This window comes from Oncorhynchus mykiss, chromosome 16, assembly GCF_057628025.1.
Source record: "Oncorhynchus mykiss isolate SJ-2025 chromosome 16, ASM5762802v1, whole genome shotgun sequence".
Classification (NCBI taxonomy): Eukaryota; Metazoa; Chordata; class Actinopteri; order Salmoniformes; family Salmonidae; genus Oncorhynchus; species Oncorhynchus mykiss.
The window spans coordinates 14,913,673-14,934,515 of NC_143037.1; the positions used below are offsets into that span (position 1 = coordinate 14,913,673).

At 44.3% G+C, this 20,843-nt stretch overlaps 1 protein-coding gene across 2 annotated transcripts in view; it reads left to right on the forward strand.

Annotated features, from left to right (window-relative positions):
- htra1b (HtrA serine peptidase 1b) overlaps positions 1-16,686 on the forward strand; it is a 34,164-nt gene extending 17,478 nt beyond the window's left edge. The window contains exons 4-9 of one of the 2 annotated variants that reach the window (XM_036946272.2): positions 11,887-12,081; positions 14,055-14,087; positions 14,658-14,772; positions 15,344-15,401; positions 15,502-15,597; positions 16,303-16,686. In XM_036946272.2, coding sequence (XP_036802167.1) covers positions 11,887-12,081; positions 14,055-14,087; positions 14,658-14,772; positions 15,344-15,401; positions 15,502-15,597; positions 16,303-16,471 — 666 coding nt within the window. In that variant the 3' untranslated portion in view covers positions 16,472-16,686. Of the gene's footprint in view, positions 1-11,886; positions 12,082-14,054; positions 14,088-14,657; positions 14,794-15,343; positions 15,402-15,501; positions 15,598-16,302 lie in introns of both variants that reach the window. The other variant, XM_036946271.2, reaches the window with a different exon arrangement.
- Positions 16,687-20,843: the final 4,157 nt, after the last annotated feature.

Genomic DNA, 20,843 nt, shown 5'->3' on the forward strand with positions numbered 1-20,843 from the left:
GGGGAGTAGGTTTAAGACTATAGGCTTGTAGAGTGCATAGGGCTCTATTTTAACAAACCTAAAGCTTTGAACACACCTGACAGCGTAATTGCATTTTGGTACACCAGAATTACATTCATTCGGTGTGTTTTTTTTCTCTCGATTGTGCACGTTGGATTTTTCATTCGAAATAAATCTAATTCTGGTGTACCAAAATGCAATGATGCTGTCGGTGCGTTCGAAGCGTAAGCTCAGGGTCCTAGGTTCAGGGGTGTGTCAGAAATATTTTTGCTATTTTCCCTGTCACCATTGTCGGCGCACTTGCTGGCATTGGCGCGAAAGGGATGGGTTGATGAATAAACAAGTTGTGAGTTTGTCGAGGTTTGGTCCCTCACTGGCCAATCAGAACGTGTTCCATGGCCAAATATGTGGTTGCTTCAGGTTGTGTATTTACGTTATTTTATGTATCGCCTTGGAATCAATTCCAAGGTTAGTCAAATGGTTTACAGAAACAAATTAACAAAATGTAGACCTTTCCCATCTTTGCTAAATAAATGAACTTGAACCCATTAGCAGACCGTATTGTTCTAAGTAATTGCGTGGCTTCAATAAACAAACGTGGTCAATAAACAATATTAAATTAATTATTTATAAGGGCTATAAAGAGAACATATATTTATAATCAAATTCTAAACAAAACGAAACATCAACTTGTTTTAAGTAGGCTATGTCACACTTACAGGCACCATAATCTCTCCCCGTGTGTTTTATATTGTCTAGGGGATTTTGTATGTCATTGGGGTTTTGTAAGTCTAGGTGTTTATATGTCTATGGTTGCCTCGATTGGTTCTCAATCAGAGGCAGCTGTTTATCGTTGTGTCTGATTGGGGACCATATTTAGGTAGCCATATTCCTTGGGTAGTTTGTGGGTTCTTATTCTATGTTTAGTTGCCTGTCTGCACTAGCTATGTTAGCGGCACGGTTTGTATAGTTTGTTCAGTGTTCTTTCTTTCATTAAAGAAGTATGTACGCTTACCACGCTGCGCCTTGGTCTCCTCCATATGACGACCGTGACACCGTGGACATATAATATGAAAACAACATAGACTATGGAGGCTTTTACTCACACCAAAACGGGACCTGCATGGCTAAAATCATGTGGGCTTGCCTACAATGCGTAGATTAAAAGGGAATGTCAGCTCAAAGTTTAACTCCTCTTAAACTTGATATTTTATGAAAGCTTTGGTGATTAAGATTGACTTCCAAGCGGTCTCAGGAGCCAAACCCTTTATCGACAGTCTTGACTACTACGCGATTGCATTGGGCAGACAAAAAAGCCTTAATTGAGAGGAGGCTTTGCTTGGTTTTTAATCAAATAAAAAGGGGAAAACGTTAGTCTTTTATGTTTTTAAATACGAAGTATACAGGCACCAAAAGCCCGTCAGGCTACTCTAGGGCAGTGTGCGTCACGGCTGGATAGGGCAGTGTGCATCACGGCTGGATAGGGCAGTGTGCGTCACGGCTGGATAGGGCAGTGTGCGTCACGGCTGGATAGGGCAGTGTGCGTCACGGCTGGATAGGGCAGTGTGCGTCACGGCTGGATAGGGCAGTGTGCGTCACGGCTGGATAGGGCAGTGTGCGTCACGGCTGGATAGGGCAGTGTGCGTCACGGCTGGATAGGGCAGTGTGCGTCACGGCTGGATAGGGCAGTGTGCGTCACGGCTGGATAGGCTACGTTTCAGCTGTCAAAATCCATGACATAACCAACTGCGTTACCGCTAAAACCAGCTATTGGTTGGTCTTAAATATCTCTATGAACGCTGCCTGGAATTAGAACGTTGGATCATGTTTTGAACGACACATCTCAAATATTTCCACCCCTCCCATCTGAGCGCAAGCAAGCTGATATAAGACAGGTAAATTGCCGAATCTGGTGTTAGGGCGCCAGTTTTTACATGACAAGATTGCAAACTAACGTGCATTTGACACTAGTTCCACCTTAAATAGAAAATGAGCCCATAGATTTGACACCTGTTGTGCTGTTGAAGTTCTCTATCGAGGACAAATAGATACTGGTTGGGGAAATGTGTCCATCTTGAAGTGTCACTAAGTGACTACCTATGGATGAGTCACATCCCAACGCTATGTACAGTTCTGTCAAACCACAGGAGCGCCATAGTTAATCACAGTCCACACAACAAGAGAAGCCATTGTTTTTCTGGCTGGTGCTCTGTTGTGGTGGCTGGGTTTGTATGTAGTTTGTGTTGTGAACTGATGTGCTGTGCCATTGGAAGACAGTTTGCACATACACAGACCTGTCGTATCTCAGTCTTATGCGAGACACCTAAACCAATATTATGCTCTCTTGCTATTCTTAAAGATTCCAGTCTTCGTGTCTGTGCGGTGTGTTTGTTCAGCAGAAACACAGCGGAGTCTAGATTTGGTTGTCGTCCAAAATGGATTCTATGGTCACAAAGGACCATTGATTATATTCCCTCAATGCCGCCAAAGCGTGGATGATGGAAAAGAACTGTTACTGCATCCGTAAGAGTCCATTGTTTACGTGCTCGTTAATAAAGCATCTACATTGAAAAGTCAGTGAAGTGGACCTCAGCTGACCTTTTCATTCTCCTGGATCTGAACAGTACAGAACATTTTCCTGTAGCCATGCTTCCTGCATAGAGGAGGATAAGGTTCCCAATTGTGCTATAACCACAATCTGGAGGGCATTACCCTGTCATACTGAATTAACTGCCTTAAGATGTATTTTACAGTAGTAGTACATGGTATACAACTTATTCAAATCTATCAAAGTACCGCTGTCCAATTCCCCTCTTAAGACCTGTTTTTATGAAGGTTGTTGGAGTAGTCAGATGTACTGGAAAGAGGAAGTTCCTGGCACCATTTGGTTCACAGGTGGAGGCTTGATACTGTATGCATTCATATCAGAGATAAGGTCATGAAGAACTTGTTTCTACTGATCAGTAAAGAGATGCTGCCTAACTCTGTCGTCCGAGTTAACCCTCTTTTACACTGCTACTGTTGACAATGATAGCCTGAATTATAACTTGGGGTTTGCATGCGTTACGCAACTCGTTTCACATCAATCATTCATTGGTGTCAATGAGAGATTTGACAGACATCAAGTTAGGATTCGGTCTGAAGATCCAATTGAGAAATGTTGTTGAATCTTCTTGACGGAGACAGAGTCGTCTCAACACCCCCGCACTGATGGAGGCGAATCAATCCAAACATTTGGATAAAGTAAACAAGTGTTAGGTAAACGAAACAGATGTTTAAACTCTACCATTCAGCTCTCTCTCCATCTAGCAGATGTTGCATTTTTTTTTATGTTCCATGACTAATCCAAACCAAAGAGCAGAGAAGGAGCCGGCCCATCCCAGCCCATAGGTAGACCCTTCATACCTGTGGTTTGATCCACCTAGTCGATTTGTGCCAATCAAACAAGAGTACAAAGAGAGAGATGGAATTTTCTAAGTGGAGACGCTACCTGGCATCAACAAAGTCATCACTCATCCTTGCATTCTTTTATGACGTGCAGTAAGACATATCCAAACTAGGTCAAAGCCTGCACTCTGTTACTTGAGAGTAAATTTGCAACATGTGTGTTATTCAATTGGAGAAAAGTAAACTGGACTGGAGTCTGTTAGACAAAAGAGAGTCACACTCTAGTGGTGCAGAACAGAGATGAAAGACAGCCCAATATATATCTCTGCCAGCATTCCCAGGCTTGTGTTTCTTTCTTGGCTCTGAATTGGGTTATTTTTGCTCCCTCAGGGACATTCCCCGATTATAAATCTCTGGGATACAATGTATTTCCAGTTCCTAATGGTTGGAAAGAAGGAGGCAATTTGTGTAGTTCTCAGTAACCAACATTACTTCTGTCTGCATAGATTTGCTATATCTCTTAATAACCGGAAAGAAAGTGACATGGTAAGTTCACTGTAACAACCAGTAGAGCTCTGAAGAAGGAGCCCCGTGACCCAGGGCTGGCTAACTTGCCCAGAATCAGGTCCTGAAAACGTAATCCCATAGTCTGAGGGTTTGAGTATGATTTACTGAGCTTGTCCCTGATCTAAGAACAGCCAGTCACAAGCTTCCCCTTCTGCCTGGATTGAACATTGACATTCTTGTCAAAATCTGGGTTTGATTAGCCTTTATTGGAATGGGTTATATATATGTGTGTGTGTTAGTCTTTATCTCATCCTTTCCCCATTTCAGCAGCCTCAGAGGGCATTTGTCATCCATTTAAAGCTGGTGCAGAAAGACCACATCAACAGAGAGGGAAATGGTGAATCACTTCAGATGCTCATACTTGCTATGGTCAGTGCCAGAAAGGATCCAGCCAAAGAAAACACATTCTCAAGTCCAATGGCCCCATTTCTCAAAGTTAGCCATTTTCCCATTTGTCTTTCCTCAGACAGAAGATAGCCAGACCAGGGTGACCCCTTAGGAATGTCCAGGTCAGTCACAGACGGATCCTGTGGACTCAAACGATTGTAGAGACACGGAAAATGTCACCAAATGCAATTCCTTGCCTTCAGAAAAGCCAACTTGGCTATGGTGTTATCAGTCTTTTCCCAATGTTATATCGTACACTTATAGGTTTAGAGTTATGAGAGACTTTGATCGTATTTTCTCACCATGTTTGAATGCTAGAGTATCCCAATGTGAAGAGCAGCTCTGGCCTGGAGGACAGGACGGGTTGTTACACTACAGGAATTGGAATAGGTATTTGTGGGTCTGTACACTCAGCTGTGGCCTGGGCAGATACAATCAATCAATCAAATGTATTTATAAAGCCCTTCTTACATCAGCTGATGTCACCTTAGAACCCCAAACAGTAAGCAATGCAGGTGTAGAAGCACGGTGGCTCGGAAAAACTCCCTAGAAAGGCCGGAACCTAGGAAAAAACCTAGTGAGGAACCAGGCTATGAGGGGTGGTCAGTCCTCTTCTGGCTGTGCCGGGTGGAGATTATAACAGAACATGGCCAAGATGTTCAAATGTTCATAGATGACCTGCAGAGTCAAATGGTAATAATAATCACAGTGGTTGTAGAGGGTCCAACAGGTCAGCACCTCAAGAGTAAATTTCAGTTGGCTTTTCATAACCGATCATTCAGAGTATCTCTACCACTCCTGCTGTCTCTAGAGAGTTGAAAACATTAGGTCTGGGACAAGGTAGCATGTCTGGTGAGAAGGTCAGAGTTACATAGCCACAGGCAGAACAGTTGAAACTGGAGCAGCAGCACGACCACGTGGACTGGGGACAGCAAGGAGTCACAAGACGCAGGCCTCCTAATTGTCCCTAGAATTTCTACGCAAACAGCTGGAGGCAGGGCTTTCTCCTATAGAGCTCCATTTTTATGGAATGGTCTGCCTACCCATGTGAGAGACGCAAACTCGGTCTCAACCTTTAAGTCTTTACTGAAGACTCATCTCTTCAGTGGGTCATATGATTGAGTGTAGTCTGGCCCAGGAGTGTGAAGGTGAACGGAAAGGCTCTGGAGCAACGAACCGCCCTTGCTGTCTCTGCCTGGCCGGTTCCCCTCTTTCCACTGGGATTCTCTACCTCTAACCCTATTACAGGGGCTGAGTCACTGGCTTACTAGGGCTCTTTCATACCGTCCCTAGGAGGGGTGCGTCACTTGAGTGGGTTGAGTCACTGATGTGATCTTCCTGTCTGGGTTGGCGCCCCCCCTTGGGTTGTGCCGTGGCGGAGATCTTTGTGGGCTATACTCGGCCTTGTCTCAGGATGGTAGTCGGAAGACTTCCAGTTTGGTGTAGTGCCATCTCCGTTCCAATTTTCTGGAAGCTTGCTTCAGAGCTCGGGTATTTTCTGTTTACCAGGGAGCTAGTTTCTTATGACAAATGTTTTTTGATTTTAGGGGTGCGACTGCATCGAGGGTATTGCGCAAGGTTACATTTAGTTCCTCAGTTAGGTGATTAACTGATTTTGTACTCTGAAGTCCTTGGGTAGGTGGAGGGAGTCTGGAAGGGCATCTAGGAATCTTTCGGTTGCCCAAGAATTTATAGCATGGCTTTTGATGATCCTTGGTTGGAGTCTGAGCAGATTATTTGTTGCTATTGCAAACGTAATAAAATGGTGGTCCCATAGTCCAGGATTATGAGGAAAAACATTAAGATCCACAACATTTATTCCATGGGACAAAACTAGGTCCAGAGTATGACTGTGGCAGTGAGACATGTTGGACAAAACCCACTGAGTTGATGATGGCTCCGAAAGCATTTTGGAGTGGGACTGTGGACTTTTCCATGTGAATGTTAAAGTCACCAAAAATTTTAATATTATCTGCCATGGCTACAAGGTTCGATAGGAATTCAGGGAACTCACTGAGAAATGCTCTATATGGCCCAGGAGGCCTGTAAACAGTAGCTATAAAAAGTGTATGTGTGTGTGTGTGTGTGTGTGTGTGTGTGTGTGTGTGTGTGCGTGCGTGCGTGCGTGCGTGCGTGCGTGCGTGCGTGCGTGCGTGCGTGCGCCCACGGCTAAAGGTTATTAATGAGAAGTGAGGGAGAAAAAGTAAGGTGCCCTCTTTCCTGGCAGGAAACCGTAGCAGTAGAAGATGAGGTTTTCCATAAGCATGTGTGATTGGCCTTGAATACAGACTGAGGAATCTGTTGATACCTTTACATTGTTGTTCATCCCAAATAGAAACACAAGCTGCTTCTCAAATTGACTAATTAGGATGTCTGCAAACAGTTTGACCCTGGATATAATCATTTCTCATCTAGCTCTGGATTTAATGTGTGTGTATAAGACACTGCTTTTATTGGCAGTCACAGTCCTCTTGTGTACGATATACAGTATATTTTATTTTTTAAATTATATTTCAGCATTTATCAGTACTGAGCAAACAAGTCTACCTCTCTTGGTGATCTGACTGTTCAGTCCCTATTGACTCAGGTACACACACAGACACACAGAAACACACAGAACAAGCTGACACACACACAAGCAGACAGGCACAGGCACACACACACACACACACACGCACGCACACACACACACACACACACACTGTGCCAACAGGTGCCTCGTCAATCACTCCAGCAGCAACAGACAGCAGCCTTGACTAGTGGATCCTTCCTGCAGACGGCTGCCAGGTCTGACAGTCCCTTCTGCACCCATTATCCCCCCTGTTCCCCCCTGATGTTTACCTCTCTGACAGTCTGGTCATTTCCACTGACACACACAGTCCTGTCTCTCACCGTTCCACACTGGCACTGTATCAGAGGGCTCAGCAGCAAATATCATCCCAGTCACTGAGAGCTGACAAGGTATCCTATTAGCTTAGGAGCACAATGGAAACTGGAAAGTCAAGGAAACGTTAGGCTGCATCATTGCATCAAGTCTAAGGTCCTGTTACATCGAGACACACTCAGGGACAGACAAAGCAAGACTAGTTTCACTGCCCTGCATCCTTGCAGAAACCGAGCACCGATGAAGCTTCTGTTTTAATCAAATGGCTTCCCGGACTATTTACATTGACCCCCTTCCCCCCTTTTCTTTTACACTGCTGCTACTCGCTGTTTATTATCTATGCATAGTCGCGTGTACAAACTACCTCGACTAACCTGCACCGCCACACATTGACTCGGTGGCGGTACCCCCTGTATATAGCCTCGTTTTTGTTATCTCATTTTATTGTTACTTTTTATTTTTTACTTTAGCTTATTTATTATTTAGGATGGAAGAGGAGGGTGGAGGGTAGAGGTCGACCAATTATTATTTTTCAACACCGATACCGATTATTGGAGGACCAAAAAAGCCGATGCCGATTTAATCGGCCGATTAAAAAAAAAAAAATTATTTGTAATAATGACAATTACAACAATAATGAATTCACTTATTTTAACTTAATATAATACATCAATAAAATCAATTTAGCCTCAAGTAGATAATGAAACATGTTCAATTTGTTTTAAATAATGCAAAAACAAAGTGTTGGAGAAGAACGTAAAAGTGCAATTTGTGCTATGTAAGAAAGCTAACGTTTCAGTTCCTTGATCAGAACATAAGAACATATGAAAGCTGGTGGTTCCTTTTAACATGAGTCTTCAATATTCCCAGTTAAGAAGTTTTAGGTTGTAGTTATTACAAGACTATTTCCCTCTATACCATTTGAATTTCATTAACCTTTGACTATTGGATGTTCTTATAGGCACTTTAATATTGCCAGTGTAACAGTATAGCCTTCGTCCCTCTCCTCGCTCCTCCCTGGGCTCGAACCAGCAACACAACGACAACAGCCACCACATCGAAGCAGCGTTACCCATGCAGAGCAAGGGAAACAACCACCCCAAGGCTCAGAGAGAGAGTGAAGTTTGAAACGCTATTAGCGCGCTCTAACTAGCCAGCCATTTCACTTCGGTCACACCAGCCTCATCTCGGGAGTTGATAGGTTTGAAGTCATAAACAGCGCAATGCTTGACGCACAACGAAGAGCTGCTGGCAAAACGCACGGAAGTGCTGTTTGAATGAATGTTTACGCGCCTGCTTCTGCCTACCATCGCTCAGTCAGATACTTAGATACTTGTATGCTTGTATGCTCAGTCAGATTATATTCAACACAGGCGTGTTATTACTAGATAATATTACTAGATAATATCTAGTAATATCATCAACCATGTGTAGTTAACTAGTGATTATGATTGATTGTTTTTTATAAGATAAGTTTTATGCTAGCTAGCAACTTACCTTGGCTTACTGCATTTGCTTAACAGGCAGTCTCCTTGTGGAGTGCAACGAGAGAGAGGCAGGTCGTTATTGCGTTGGACTGTAAGGTTGCAAGATTGGATCCCCCGAGCTGACAAGGTGAAAATCTGTCTTTCTGCCCCTGAACGAGGCAGTTAACCCACCGTTCCTAGGCCGTCATTGAAAATAAGAATGTTTTCTTAACTGACTTGCCTAGTTAAATAAAGATTAAATAAAGGTGTAAAAAAATATATATAATTAAAATAATAAGAAAATGGCAAATCGGCGCCCAAAAATACCGATTTCTGATTGTTATGAAAACTTTAAATCGGCCCTAATTAATCGCCCATTCCGATTAATCGGTTGACCTCTAGTGGAGGGGGTAGAGAAGGGTGGAGGGGGATGGAAGAGGAGGGTGGAGGTGGATGGAAGAGAAGGGTGGAAGGGGGTAGAGGGGGCAGAGTTGTCACTGGGAGACGGGTGATCTGATAATGCATCTGTGAGTACAACACCATGGAATGCAAAAAACTGCCTGTTTGTCAGTCTGCCTCTCACTGCCCAGAGAGAACTGGGTCACTCAAGCCCACGTCCTTATCTCACTATACTAGAGTGATGTGCTCCAGGTACTGGAGGTAGTATACAGAGTACTGTGCTGTACAGGAGTTGTTTTCCTCCAGAGATGTAGTAGATGTAATCCTGACTTGAGAAATCTTTTCAGTAGCTTGGGCTGTTCTATTGTTCTGATCTACAGTGCATTCGGGAAGTATTCAGACCCCCTTTTCCACATTTTGTTATGTTACAGCCTTATTCTAAAATGGATTCAGTTGTCCCCCCCCCCCCCATCAATCTACACACAATACCCCATAATGACAAAGAAAAAAACGGTTTGTTTTTTACTTTTTGCAAATTAATACAACAACAAAAATATGTAAATATCACATTTAGATAAGTATTCAGACCCTTTACTCAGTACGCTGTTGAAGCACCATTGGCAGCGATTACAGCCTCGATTCTTCTTGAGTATGACGCTACAAGCTTGGCACACCTGTTTCTCAAAATAGTTTTTGTTTGAGTTTTTGTTTGTTCGGGCTCTGGCTGGGCCACTCAAGGACATTCAGAGACTCTTGCATTGTCTTGGCTGTGTGCTTAGGGTCGTTGTTCTGTTGGAAGGTGAACCTTCACCCCAGTCTGAGGTCCTGAGCGCTTTAGAGCAGGTTTTTATCAAGGATCTCTTTATACTTTGCGTCGTTCATCTTTCCCTCGATCCTGACTAGTCTGAAAAACATCCCCATAGCATGATGCTGCCACCACCGTGATTCACCGTAGGGATGGTGCCAGGTTTCCTCCAGATGTGACGCTTGGCATATAGGCCAAAGAGTTCAATCTTGGATTCATAAGACCAGAGAATCTGGTTTCTCATGGTCTGAGAGTCCTTTAGGTGCCTTTTGGCAAACTCCAAGTGGACTGTCATGTGCCTTTTACTGAGGAGTGGCTTCTGTCTGGCCACTCTATCATAAAGGCCTGATTGGTGGTGCTGCAGAGATGGTTGTCCTTCTGGAAGGTTCTCCCATCTACACAGAGGAACTCTGGAGCTCTGTCAGTGACCACCGGGTTCTTGGTCACCTCCCTGACCAAGGCCCTTCTTCCCCGATTGCGCAGTTTAGCCGGGTGGCCAGCTCTAAGAATAGTCTTGGTGGTTCCAAACTTCTTCCATTTAAGAATGATAGAGACCACTATGTTCTTGGGGACCTTCAATGCTGCAGACATGTCTTGGTACCCTTCCCCAGATCTGTGCCTCGGCACAATCCTGTCTGGGAGCTCTACGGACAATTCCTTCAACCTCATGGCTTGGTTTTTGCTCTGACATGACCTATATAGACAGGTGTGTCTTTCCAAATCATGTCCAATCAATTGGAATTTACCACAGGTGGACTCCAATAAAGTTGTAGAAACATCTCAAGGAGGATCATTGGAAACAGGATGCACCTGAGTCCCCTAGCAAAGGGTCTGAATACTTATGTAAATAAGGTATTTCTGATTTATCTAAAAACCTGTTTTCGCTTTGTCATTATCGGCTATTGTGTGTAGATTGATGAGGATTTTTATTTATTTAATCAATTTTAGAATAAGGCTGTAACATAACAAAATGTGGAAAAAGTCAAGGGGTCTGAATACTTTCCGAATGCACCCAACAAGCTTTCGCAGTCTCACTGCAGAATCAAACGTTTTGAAGGTTTAGGCATTCATTCTGAATGCTTAAGTTCCGCAACGCTCTAGCATAACCCAAGCCTACTTGATGGCAATAGAGCTCACTGTTGCTCTTAGTGGCCAGTTTTAAAGCAATCTCCTCCTTACCTGGACAGACGTCTAATTTCACAGTGGATCTTGAGAGACCAGTGTGACAGATAACCTGCTGACTGCTGGGTGGCAGACAAGACACACTGACACTGTGTGCCAAAAGCCCTTCCTCCCAGTCTTTCCCATCCCATCCACCTGACCTCCTTCCTGGAATGTGTCAGTTTATCCCATTTCCAGCCCATCTGGCAGAGTGCTTAGAGCTGTCGGCCAGGGAGCAGCCTGCTGTTCCTGAGTCAGGTCTGGATGTCAGGTCTGGATTCCTGGAGCACTGAGCCCAGGGTAGGGGGCCAATGGTTCCTCTCCCCATATACCTGTGGCTGTATCCCCATGACCCATCTCCACATCCTGCCCCCCCTGCCCTGTCCCGACCTATTCATATCTAGGTCTAGTGTAACCCAGCCATAGTGACAACTGTATAACTCTTATCCATTCTCCTGTCATTGTTGATGGATTTTGTCTGTTGTAGATTGTGTCAGTGAGATGGAGGAAGTGGCAATTCATTGCCTTGATATCTTTTCATAAAGCATGCAGAGTATGCAGACATCAGGGCATATCGTCACTTCCTCTCAGTGGATTTACGGAACGCTATGTTGACCCCCATATGTTTGTTGCTTTTCAAGCATAAACAAACAGGATGTAACGAAGGCACTTCCGGCATGTCTCAAAAGAGGGGTGGTCTTGTTACCGTAGATACTGAATGTACTGTAGCTACAGCTAGTACTGTATCTTCATGCCAACTGTTTCTGTTCAGAATGCACTCTATAGAATACACATCTTGACTGATCTGAGTCCTGTGTCTCTGTGTTTAGATGAAGCTGCCAGTGCTGCTGCTGGGTCGTTCAGCTGACCTGAGGCCTGGTGAGTTTGTGGTGGCCATCGGCAGCCCCTTCTCCCTGCAGAACACGGTCACCACAGGTATCGTCAGCACCACCCAGAGAGGAGGCAAGGAGCTGGGCCTGAGGAACTCTGACATGGACTACATCCAGACGGACGCTATCATCAATGTGAGTGATACATCCACATCATCAGCACACACACAAGCAGCTGTCACACAGGGCATTTAGTTGTGGAACACAGCTGTCACACAGGGCATTTAGTTGTGGAACATAGCTGTCACACAGGGCATTTAGTTGTGGAACACAGCTGTCACACAGGGCATTTAGTTGTGGAACACAGCTGTCACACAGGGCATTTAGTTGTGGAACACAGCTGTCACACAAGGCATTTAGTTGTGGAACACAGCTGTCACACAGGGCATTTAGTTGTGGAACACAGCTGTCACACAGGGCATTTAGTTGTGGAACACAGCTGTCACACAGGGCATTTAGTTGTGGAACACAGCTGTCACACAGGGCATTTAGTTGTGGAACACAGCTGTCACACAAGGCATTTAGTTGTGGAACACAGCTGTCACACAGGGCATTTAGTTGTGGAACACAGCTGTCAGAGCAGGGCATTTAGTTGTGGAACACAGCTGTCACACAGGGCATTTAGTTGTGGAACACAGCTGTCAGAGCAGGGCATTTAGTTGTGGAACACAGCTGTCAGTGCAGGGCATTTAGTTGTGGAACATTTAGTTGTGGATATTTAGTTGTGGAACACAGCTGTCACACAGGGCATTTAGTTGTGGAACATTTAGTCGTGGAACACAGCTGTCAGTGCAGGGCATTTAGTTGTGGAACACAGCTGTCAGTGCAGGGCATTTAGTTGTTGAACACAGCTGTCAGTGCAGGGCATTTAGTTGTTGAACACAGCTGTCAGTGCAGGGCATTTAGTTGTTGAACACAGCTGTCAGTGCAGGGCATTTAGTTGTTGAACACAGCTGTCAGTGCAGGGCATTTAGTTGTTGAACACAGCTGTCAGTGCAGGGCATTTAGTTGTTGAACACAGCTGTCAGTGCAGGGCATTTAGTTGTGGAACACAGCTGTCAGTGCAGGGCATTTAGTTGTTGAACACAGCTGTCAGTGCAGGGCATTTAGTTGTGGAACATTTAGTTGTGGATATTTAGTTGTGGAACACAGCTGTCACACAGGGCATTTAGTTGTGGAACATTTAGTCGTGGAACACAGCTGTCAGTGCAGGGCATTTAGTTGTGGAACACAGCTGTCACACAGGGCATTTAGTTGTTGAACACAGCTGTCAGTGCAGGGCATTTAGTTGTGGAACACAGCTGTCAGTGCAGGGCATTTAGTTGTTGAACACAGCTGTCAGTGCAGGGCATTTAGTTGTTGAACACAGCTGTCAGTGCAGGGCATTTAGTTGTTGAACACAGCTGTCAGTGCAGGGCATTTAGTTGTGGAACACAGCTGTCAGTGCAGGGCATTTAGTTGTTGAACACAGCTGTCAGTGCAGGGCATTTAGTTGTGGAACATTTAGTTGTGGATATTTAGTTGTGGAACACAGCTGTCACACAGGGCATTTAGTTGTGGAACATTTAGCTGTGGATATTTAGTTGTTGAACACAGCTGTCAGTGCAGGGCATTTAGTTGTGGAACATTTAGCTGTGGATATTTAGTTGTGGAACACAGCTGTCAGTGCAGGGCATTTCGTTGTGGAACATTTAGTTGTGGATATTTAGTTGTGGAACACAGCTGTCAGTGCAGGGCATTTCGTTGTGGAACATTTAGTTGTGGATATTTAGTGGATATTTAGTTGTTGAACACAGCTGTCAGTGCAGGGCATTTAGTTGTGGATATTTAGTGGATATTTAGTTGTTGAACACAGCTGTCAGTGCAGGGCATTTAGTTGTGGATATTTAGTTGTGGATATTTAGTTGTGGAACACAGCTGTCAGTGCAGGGCATTTAGTTGTGGATATTTAGTTGTGGATATTTAGTTGTGGCATGCAGCTGTCAGTTCAAGGCATTTAGTTGTGGAACACACAACAGTAGCTCCCCCTTATTTGCCCCGTTACACACGAAGGAGCTGTAGATGAACCATCTGATCATCCTTTTAACCTGAATGTTGTTCCTTTTCAGTATGGGAACTCTGGCGGACCCCTGGTCAATCTGGTAAGATATAATTTCTTATTGATAAGAATTCATCTTTCAGAATGGTCTTAAAGGTCCAATTCAGCTGTTTTTATTTCAGTATCAAATAATTTCTGGGTAACAATGAAGTACCTTACTCTGATTGTTTTCAGTTAAAATGGTTAAAAATATACTAAAATAGCTTCTTAGCAAAGAGCAATTTCTCAAGCAAGAATTTAGCTAAAACTGTCTGGGAGTGGTCTGAGTGGAGAGGGGAAAGCTGAAAATATGCTGCTATTGGCAGAGCGGTTTGGAAGTCTCTTTCTTATTGGTCTGCTAACTAATTTGCCACCGGGTGATGTCACAAGGCAGGCCAAAACTCCATCCCACCAAAACAGGCTGAAATTTCAGGCGGTCTTATCAAACAGCTCTTTACACCAAAAGGATATTATCATCATTTTCGCAATTTCACAGTGTTATTCCAACCTCATGGTGTGGAAATATATATAAAACACAGGAAATCACGTTGTTAACTGCACTGGACCTTTCATTGTAAATCTATGACACATCTGGAGGATGTATTTTAATAATGTGTGTTGTTTCTGTCTTCAGGACGGAGAGGTGATTGGGATCAACACACTGAAGGTGACAGCAGGAATCTCCTTCGCCATCCCATCAGACAAGATCCGTCAGTTCCTGGCAGAGTCCCATGACAGGCAATCTAAAGGTACAGATTACCAATCTAAAGGTAGGGCTGTGACGATTATGGAATTTTGGGGTAACGATAAATTGTCACTCAATTGACCACGGTTATTGTCATAGTTGTCATTTTTTTCAACAATTGTTTTGAGCTTGTAATGCATCATAAATTAATGCATCTTTGAAAATTACCAATGACATACCTAATGAATATAACTCAGGTTTGGTGAAACCCCTGTTTTAAAAATATATTTTGATTGTGCCGTTCTGCTCATAAAACCAACTTTACCCTCTTCATGTATAAAATAAACAAGACTGCTATTGGGTTAGTTTTATCTACTTGAAAATAAAGTTTTAAAAATATATATATTATATATATATAATCTCCCCCTCTTAAAATGCATGTATTAAGACAATTTTGGCAATTTATTTTTAAGTTTCCGGTTATTACCGGTTAGACCAGGGTTTCCCAAACTCAAACTCACTTATTGGGCCAGACCTATCTAAAGTTTCATGGTTTTGACCAGGTACTGCATATTGAATTTCCAATGTTTATCACCATGTGCATGCTAACGCAGCATTTATCCTCTTTTCTTTAGGGAAATTATCAACAAGTAAGAAATATATCGGTGTGAGGATGATGACTCTCACACCAATGTAAGTTTCAGACAGCCTGGTTCACCTTGTGAATGAAATTCTTCCAAATACCTGCGTTACATTAAACACATCTGTGTTTTCATTGGTTCCTTTCCCATAGGCTTGCAAAGGAGCTGAAGGAGAGACAATCAGACTTCCCCGATGTTACCTCAGGGGCATATGTAATCGAGGTCATCCCAAAAACACCAGCTGAGACGTAAGTAGTATCTAGGACCTGAAAGGGTTCTTTGGCTGAAAGGGTTCTTTGGCTGTCCCCATTAGAGAACCCTTTGACGAATGGGTTCTACATGGAACCCTTTTGGAACCATTTTTTCTAAGAGTGTACTGAGAACAGGACAGTTAAAGTCCTCGACCTTAGATTAGGACAGGAGCATTTAACGACTCATTTGGTAGTTGGCTAAGTCTCCGTCCCTCTCATAAAGGTTGCTAAGAGTTCATTGTCGTCTACTCTTAAAATTAGACTGGCCTCATAGCACAATGAATTAGCATTTCATGACCACATAAACAGCATGACAGACCAGTCTACAGAATGCACTCTCTGTATATTTTTTGTGGCCACATAAAATCATTTGCGCTGAGGCGGTGGTCTCCCACTCAAGGAAATTAATAGCTTTCTTTTTGTCTGGTGGAGTTTGTGGTACCAAGGTTAGCAAAATGGTCTTAGATTTTTCAGAGACTATGGTCAGATTTATTTTCTCACAGTGTCTAACAAGAATGTTACTGCCTCTGTAAGTTCATTTAGCTTTTTTTGGAATGGGGAAAACTCCCTTCTCTCAAATTTAAGAGGCTATATTTATATTCTGTGGATTGAGAGATCTAATGGTACACACTGCTTATAGAGCCTAACGTACTTTATCAGTAAAGCGCATTTATTTTTTGCTACATTCCCTCTCCTCCACAGAGGTGGCCTGCAGGAGAGTGATGTCATAATCACCATCAACAGCCAGCGAATCACCTCGGCCAGTGACGTCAGCAGCTCCATCAAGAGGGAAGACACGCTGCGGATGGTGGTCCGGCGGGGGAACGAGGACATCATGCTCACCGTCGTCCCAGAGGAGATTGACCCTTGACTTCTCAGCAACCACGAGCTGGTTCTCGGTGTTGAAAATCACGGACCTTAAACCGGGTGTGTCTGGAGCCACACCCTACCTTAGAACCTGTAACTACTAGTGTTTCCCCCCCCTCCACTCCCCTCAAACTAAAGAGGTCTGTGAGGCCCACACCTACCCCTCTGGGAGCTCAAATGTGTCCAGGCTAATAAAGACATATTTTAGCACCCCTGCTAGTTTTTTAGTATTATTTGTCCTCATGTATGAGTCAAAAAGATACTTCCACACTCATTGACACTGATTATTGCCATCACGTTTGTTTTTATACTCTATTAACATCCTTGCACAGAGAACCCTCCTCAGTCAGAGAGAAGAAGTGAAGGGTGTCCTTAATCTGGTTTGTTGTTGATATTGATGATGTTTTTTAATTGTATTTCTCTTGGTATGTTTTGACGACAATTTCACAGAGGGAATAAAATGTTTTTTAAAAAAGTGGTGTTCCTTACTGATATGAAAATCCTAACTCTGACTGCATGAATGTTGATGGTTCAACTATACACATCTAGTAAAGGCCAGTGTACACATCCAGCTTGGCTGCTCTATTCACAGACTGGGACTATGACCATGGCATGATTATGGTTTGGATCATAAACGTCCTCTCACTGTCAACTGCGTTTATTTTCAGCAAACTTAACATGTGTAAATATTTGTATGAACATAACAAGATTCAACAACTGAGACATAAACTGAACAAGTTCCATAGACATGTGACTAACAGAAATTGAATAATGTGTCCCTGAACAAAGGGGGGGTCAATTCCAAAAGTAACAGTCAGTATCTGGTGTGGCCACCAGCTGCATTAAGTACTGCAGTGCATCTCCTCCTCATGGACTGCACTAGATTTGCCAGTTCTTGCTGTGAGATGTTACTCCACTCTTCCACCAAGGCACCTGCAAGTTCCCGGACATTTCTGGGGGGAATGGACCTAGCCCCCACCCTCCAATCCAAAAGATCCCAGACGTGCTCAAAGAAAGATGCTCAGGGTCCCTGCTCATCTTCGTGAACGTGCCTTAGGCATGCTGCAAGGAGGCATGAAGACTGCAGATGTGGCCAGGGCAATAAATTGCAATGTCCGTACTGTGAGACTTCTAAGACAGCACTACAGGGAGACAGAACGGACAACTGATGGTCCTTGCGTGGCCGACCACGTGTAACAACACCTGCACAGGATCGGTACATCCGAACATCACACCTGCAGTACAGGTACAGAATGGCAACAACAACTGCCCGAGTTACACCAGGAACGCACAATCCCTCCATCAGCGCTCAGACTGTCTGCAATAGGCTGAGAGAGGCTTGACTGGGGGCTTCATAGGCCTGTTGTAAGGCAGGTCCTCACCAGACATCACCAGCAACAACGTCACCTATGGGCACAAACCCATCGTCTCTGACCCAGACAGGACTGGAAAAAAAGTGCTCTTCACTGACGAGTCGCGGTCTTGTCTCACCAGGGGTGATGGTCGGATTTGCATTTATCGTCGAAGGAATGAGCGTTACACTGAGGCCTGTACTCTGGAGCGGGATTGATTTGGAGGTGGAGGGTCTGTCATGGTCTGGGGCGGTGTGTCACAGCATATCAGAGCTTGTTGTCATTGCAGGCAATCTCAACGCTGTGCATTACAGGGAAGACATCCTCCTCCCTCATGCGGTACCCTTCCTGCAGGCTCATCCTGACATGACCCTCGAGCATGACACTACCATCAGCCATACTGCTCATTCTGTACGTGATTTCCTGCAAGGCAGGAATGTTAGTGTTCTGCCATGGCCAGCGAAGAGCCCGGATCTCAATCCCATTGAGCACATCTGGGACCTGTTGGATCGGAGGGCTAGGGCCATTCTCCCCAGGAATGTCCAGGAACTTGCAGGTGTATATATATATATATATATATATATATATATATATATATATATTGTGGGAACTCCTTCAAGACTGTTGGAAAAGCATTCCAGGGGAAGCTGGTGGAGAGAATGCCAAGAGTGTGCAAAGCTGTCATCAAGGCAAAGGGTGGCTATTTGAATAATATCAAATATAAAATCTATTTTAATTTGTTTAAAACTTTTTGGGTTACTACATGATTCCATATGCGTTATTTCATAGTTATGATGTCTTCACTATTATTCTGCGATGTTGAAAATAGTAAAAATAAAGAAAAACCCTTGAATGAGTAGGTGTTTATATACACTGCTCAAAAAAATAAAGGGAACACTAAAATAACACATCCTAGATCTGAATGAATGAAATATTCTTATTAAATACTTTTTTCTTTACATAGTTGAATGTGCTGACCACAAAATCACACAAAAATTATCAATGGAAATCAAATGTATCAACCCATGGAGGTCTGGATTTGGAGTCACACTACAGGCTGATCCAACTTTGATGTAATATTCTTAAAACAAGTCTAAATGAGGCTCAGTAGTGTGTGTGGCCTCCACGTGCCTGTATGACCTCCCTACAACGCCTGGGCATGCTCCTGATGAGGTGGCGGATGGTCTCCTGAGGGATCTCCTCCCAGACCTGGACTAAAGCATCCGCCAGCTCCTGGACAATCTGTGGTGCAACGTTGGTGGATGGAGCGAGACATGATGTCCCAGATGTGCTCAATTGGATTCAGGTCTGGGGGACGGACGGGCCAGTCCATAGCATCAATGCCTTCCTCTTGCAGGAACTGCTGACACACTCCAGCCACATGAGGTCTAGCATTGTCTTGCATTAGGAGGAACCCAGGGCCAACCGCACCAGCATATGGTCTCACAAGGGGTCTGAGGATCTCATCTCGGTACCTAATGGCAGTCAGGCTACCTCTGGCGAGCACATGGAGGGCTGTACGGCCCCCCAAAGAAATGCCACCCCACACCATGACTGACCCACCGCCAAACCGGTCATGCTGGAGGATGTTGCAGGCAGCAGAATGTTCTCCACGGTGTCTCCAGACTCTGTCACGTCTGTCACATGTGCTCAGTGTGAACCTGCTTTCATCTGTGAAGAGCACAGGGCGCCAGTGGCGAATTTGCCAATCTTGGTGTTCTCTGGCAAATGCCAAACGTCCTGCACGGTGTTGGGCTGTAAGCACAACCCCCACCTGTGGACGTCGGGCCCTCATACCACCCTCATGGAGTCTGTTTCTGACCATTTATGCAGACACATGCACATTTGTGGCCTGCTGGAGGTCATTTTGCAGGGCTCTGGCAGTGCTCCTCCTGCTTCTCCTTGCACAAATGCGGAGGTTGCGGTCCTGCTGCTGGGTTGTTGCCCTCCTACGGCCTCCTCCACGTCTCCTGATGTACTGGCCTGTCTCCTGGTAGCGCCTCCATGCTCTGGACACTACACTGACAGACACAGCAAACGTTCTTGCCACAGCTCGCATTGATGTGCCATCCTGGATGAGCTGCACTACCTGAGCCACTTGTGTGGGTTGTAGACTCCGTCTCATGCTACCACTAGAGTGAAATAACCGCCAGCATTCAAAGTGACCAAAACATCAGCCAGGAAGCATAGGAACTGAGAAGTGGTCTGTGGTCACCACCTGCAGAACCACTCCTTTATTGGGGGTGTCTTGCTAATTGCCTATAATTTCCACCTGTTGTCTATTCCATTTGCACAACAGCATGTGAAATGTATTGTCAATCAGTGTTGCTTCCTAAGTGGACAGTTTGATTTCACAGAAGTGTGATTGACTTGGAGTTACATTGTGTTGTTTAAGTGTTCCCTTTATTTTTTTGAGCTTGGATCCCTTATTGATGTCACTTGTTAAATCCATTTCAATCAGTGTAAATTAACGGGCGGAGACAGGTTATTGTGTACGTTTGCCATTCAGAGGATGAATGGGCAAGACAAAATATTTAAGTGCCTTTCAACGGGGTTTGGTAGTAGGTGCCAGGCACACTGGTTTGCGTGTGTGAAGAACTGCAACACTGCTGGGTTTTTCACACTCAACAGTTTCCAGTGTGTATTAAGAATGGTCCACCACCCAAAGGACATCCAGCCAATTTGACACAACTGTGGGAAGCATTGGAGTCAATATGGGCCAGCATCCTTGTGGAACGCATTCAACACCTTGTAGAGTCCATGCCCTGACAATTTGAGGCTGTTCTGGGGACAAAAGGGCGGGTGCAACTCAATATTATGAAGATGTTCCTCATGTTTTGTACACTCAGTGTGTATACTGTATATATTTCTGTCTCTGACATTGCTCGTTCGGATATTTCTTCATTTCTACATTTTTCTGGATTATGTGTGTATTGTATTTGTATTGCTAGGTATTACTGCACTGTTGAAGCTAAAAATACACAAGCATTTAGCTGCACCTGGGATGACATCTGCAAATCTGTG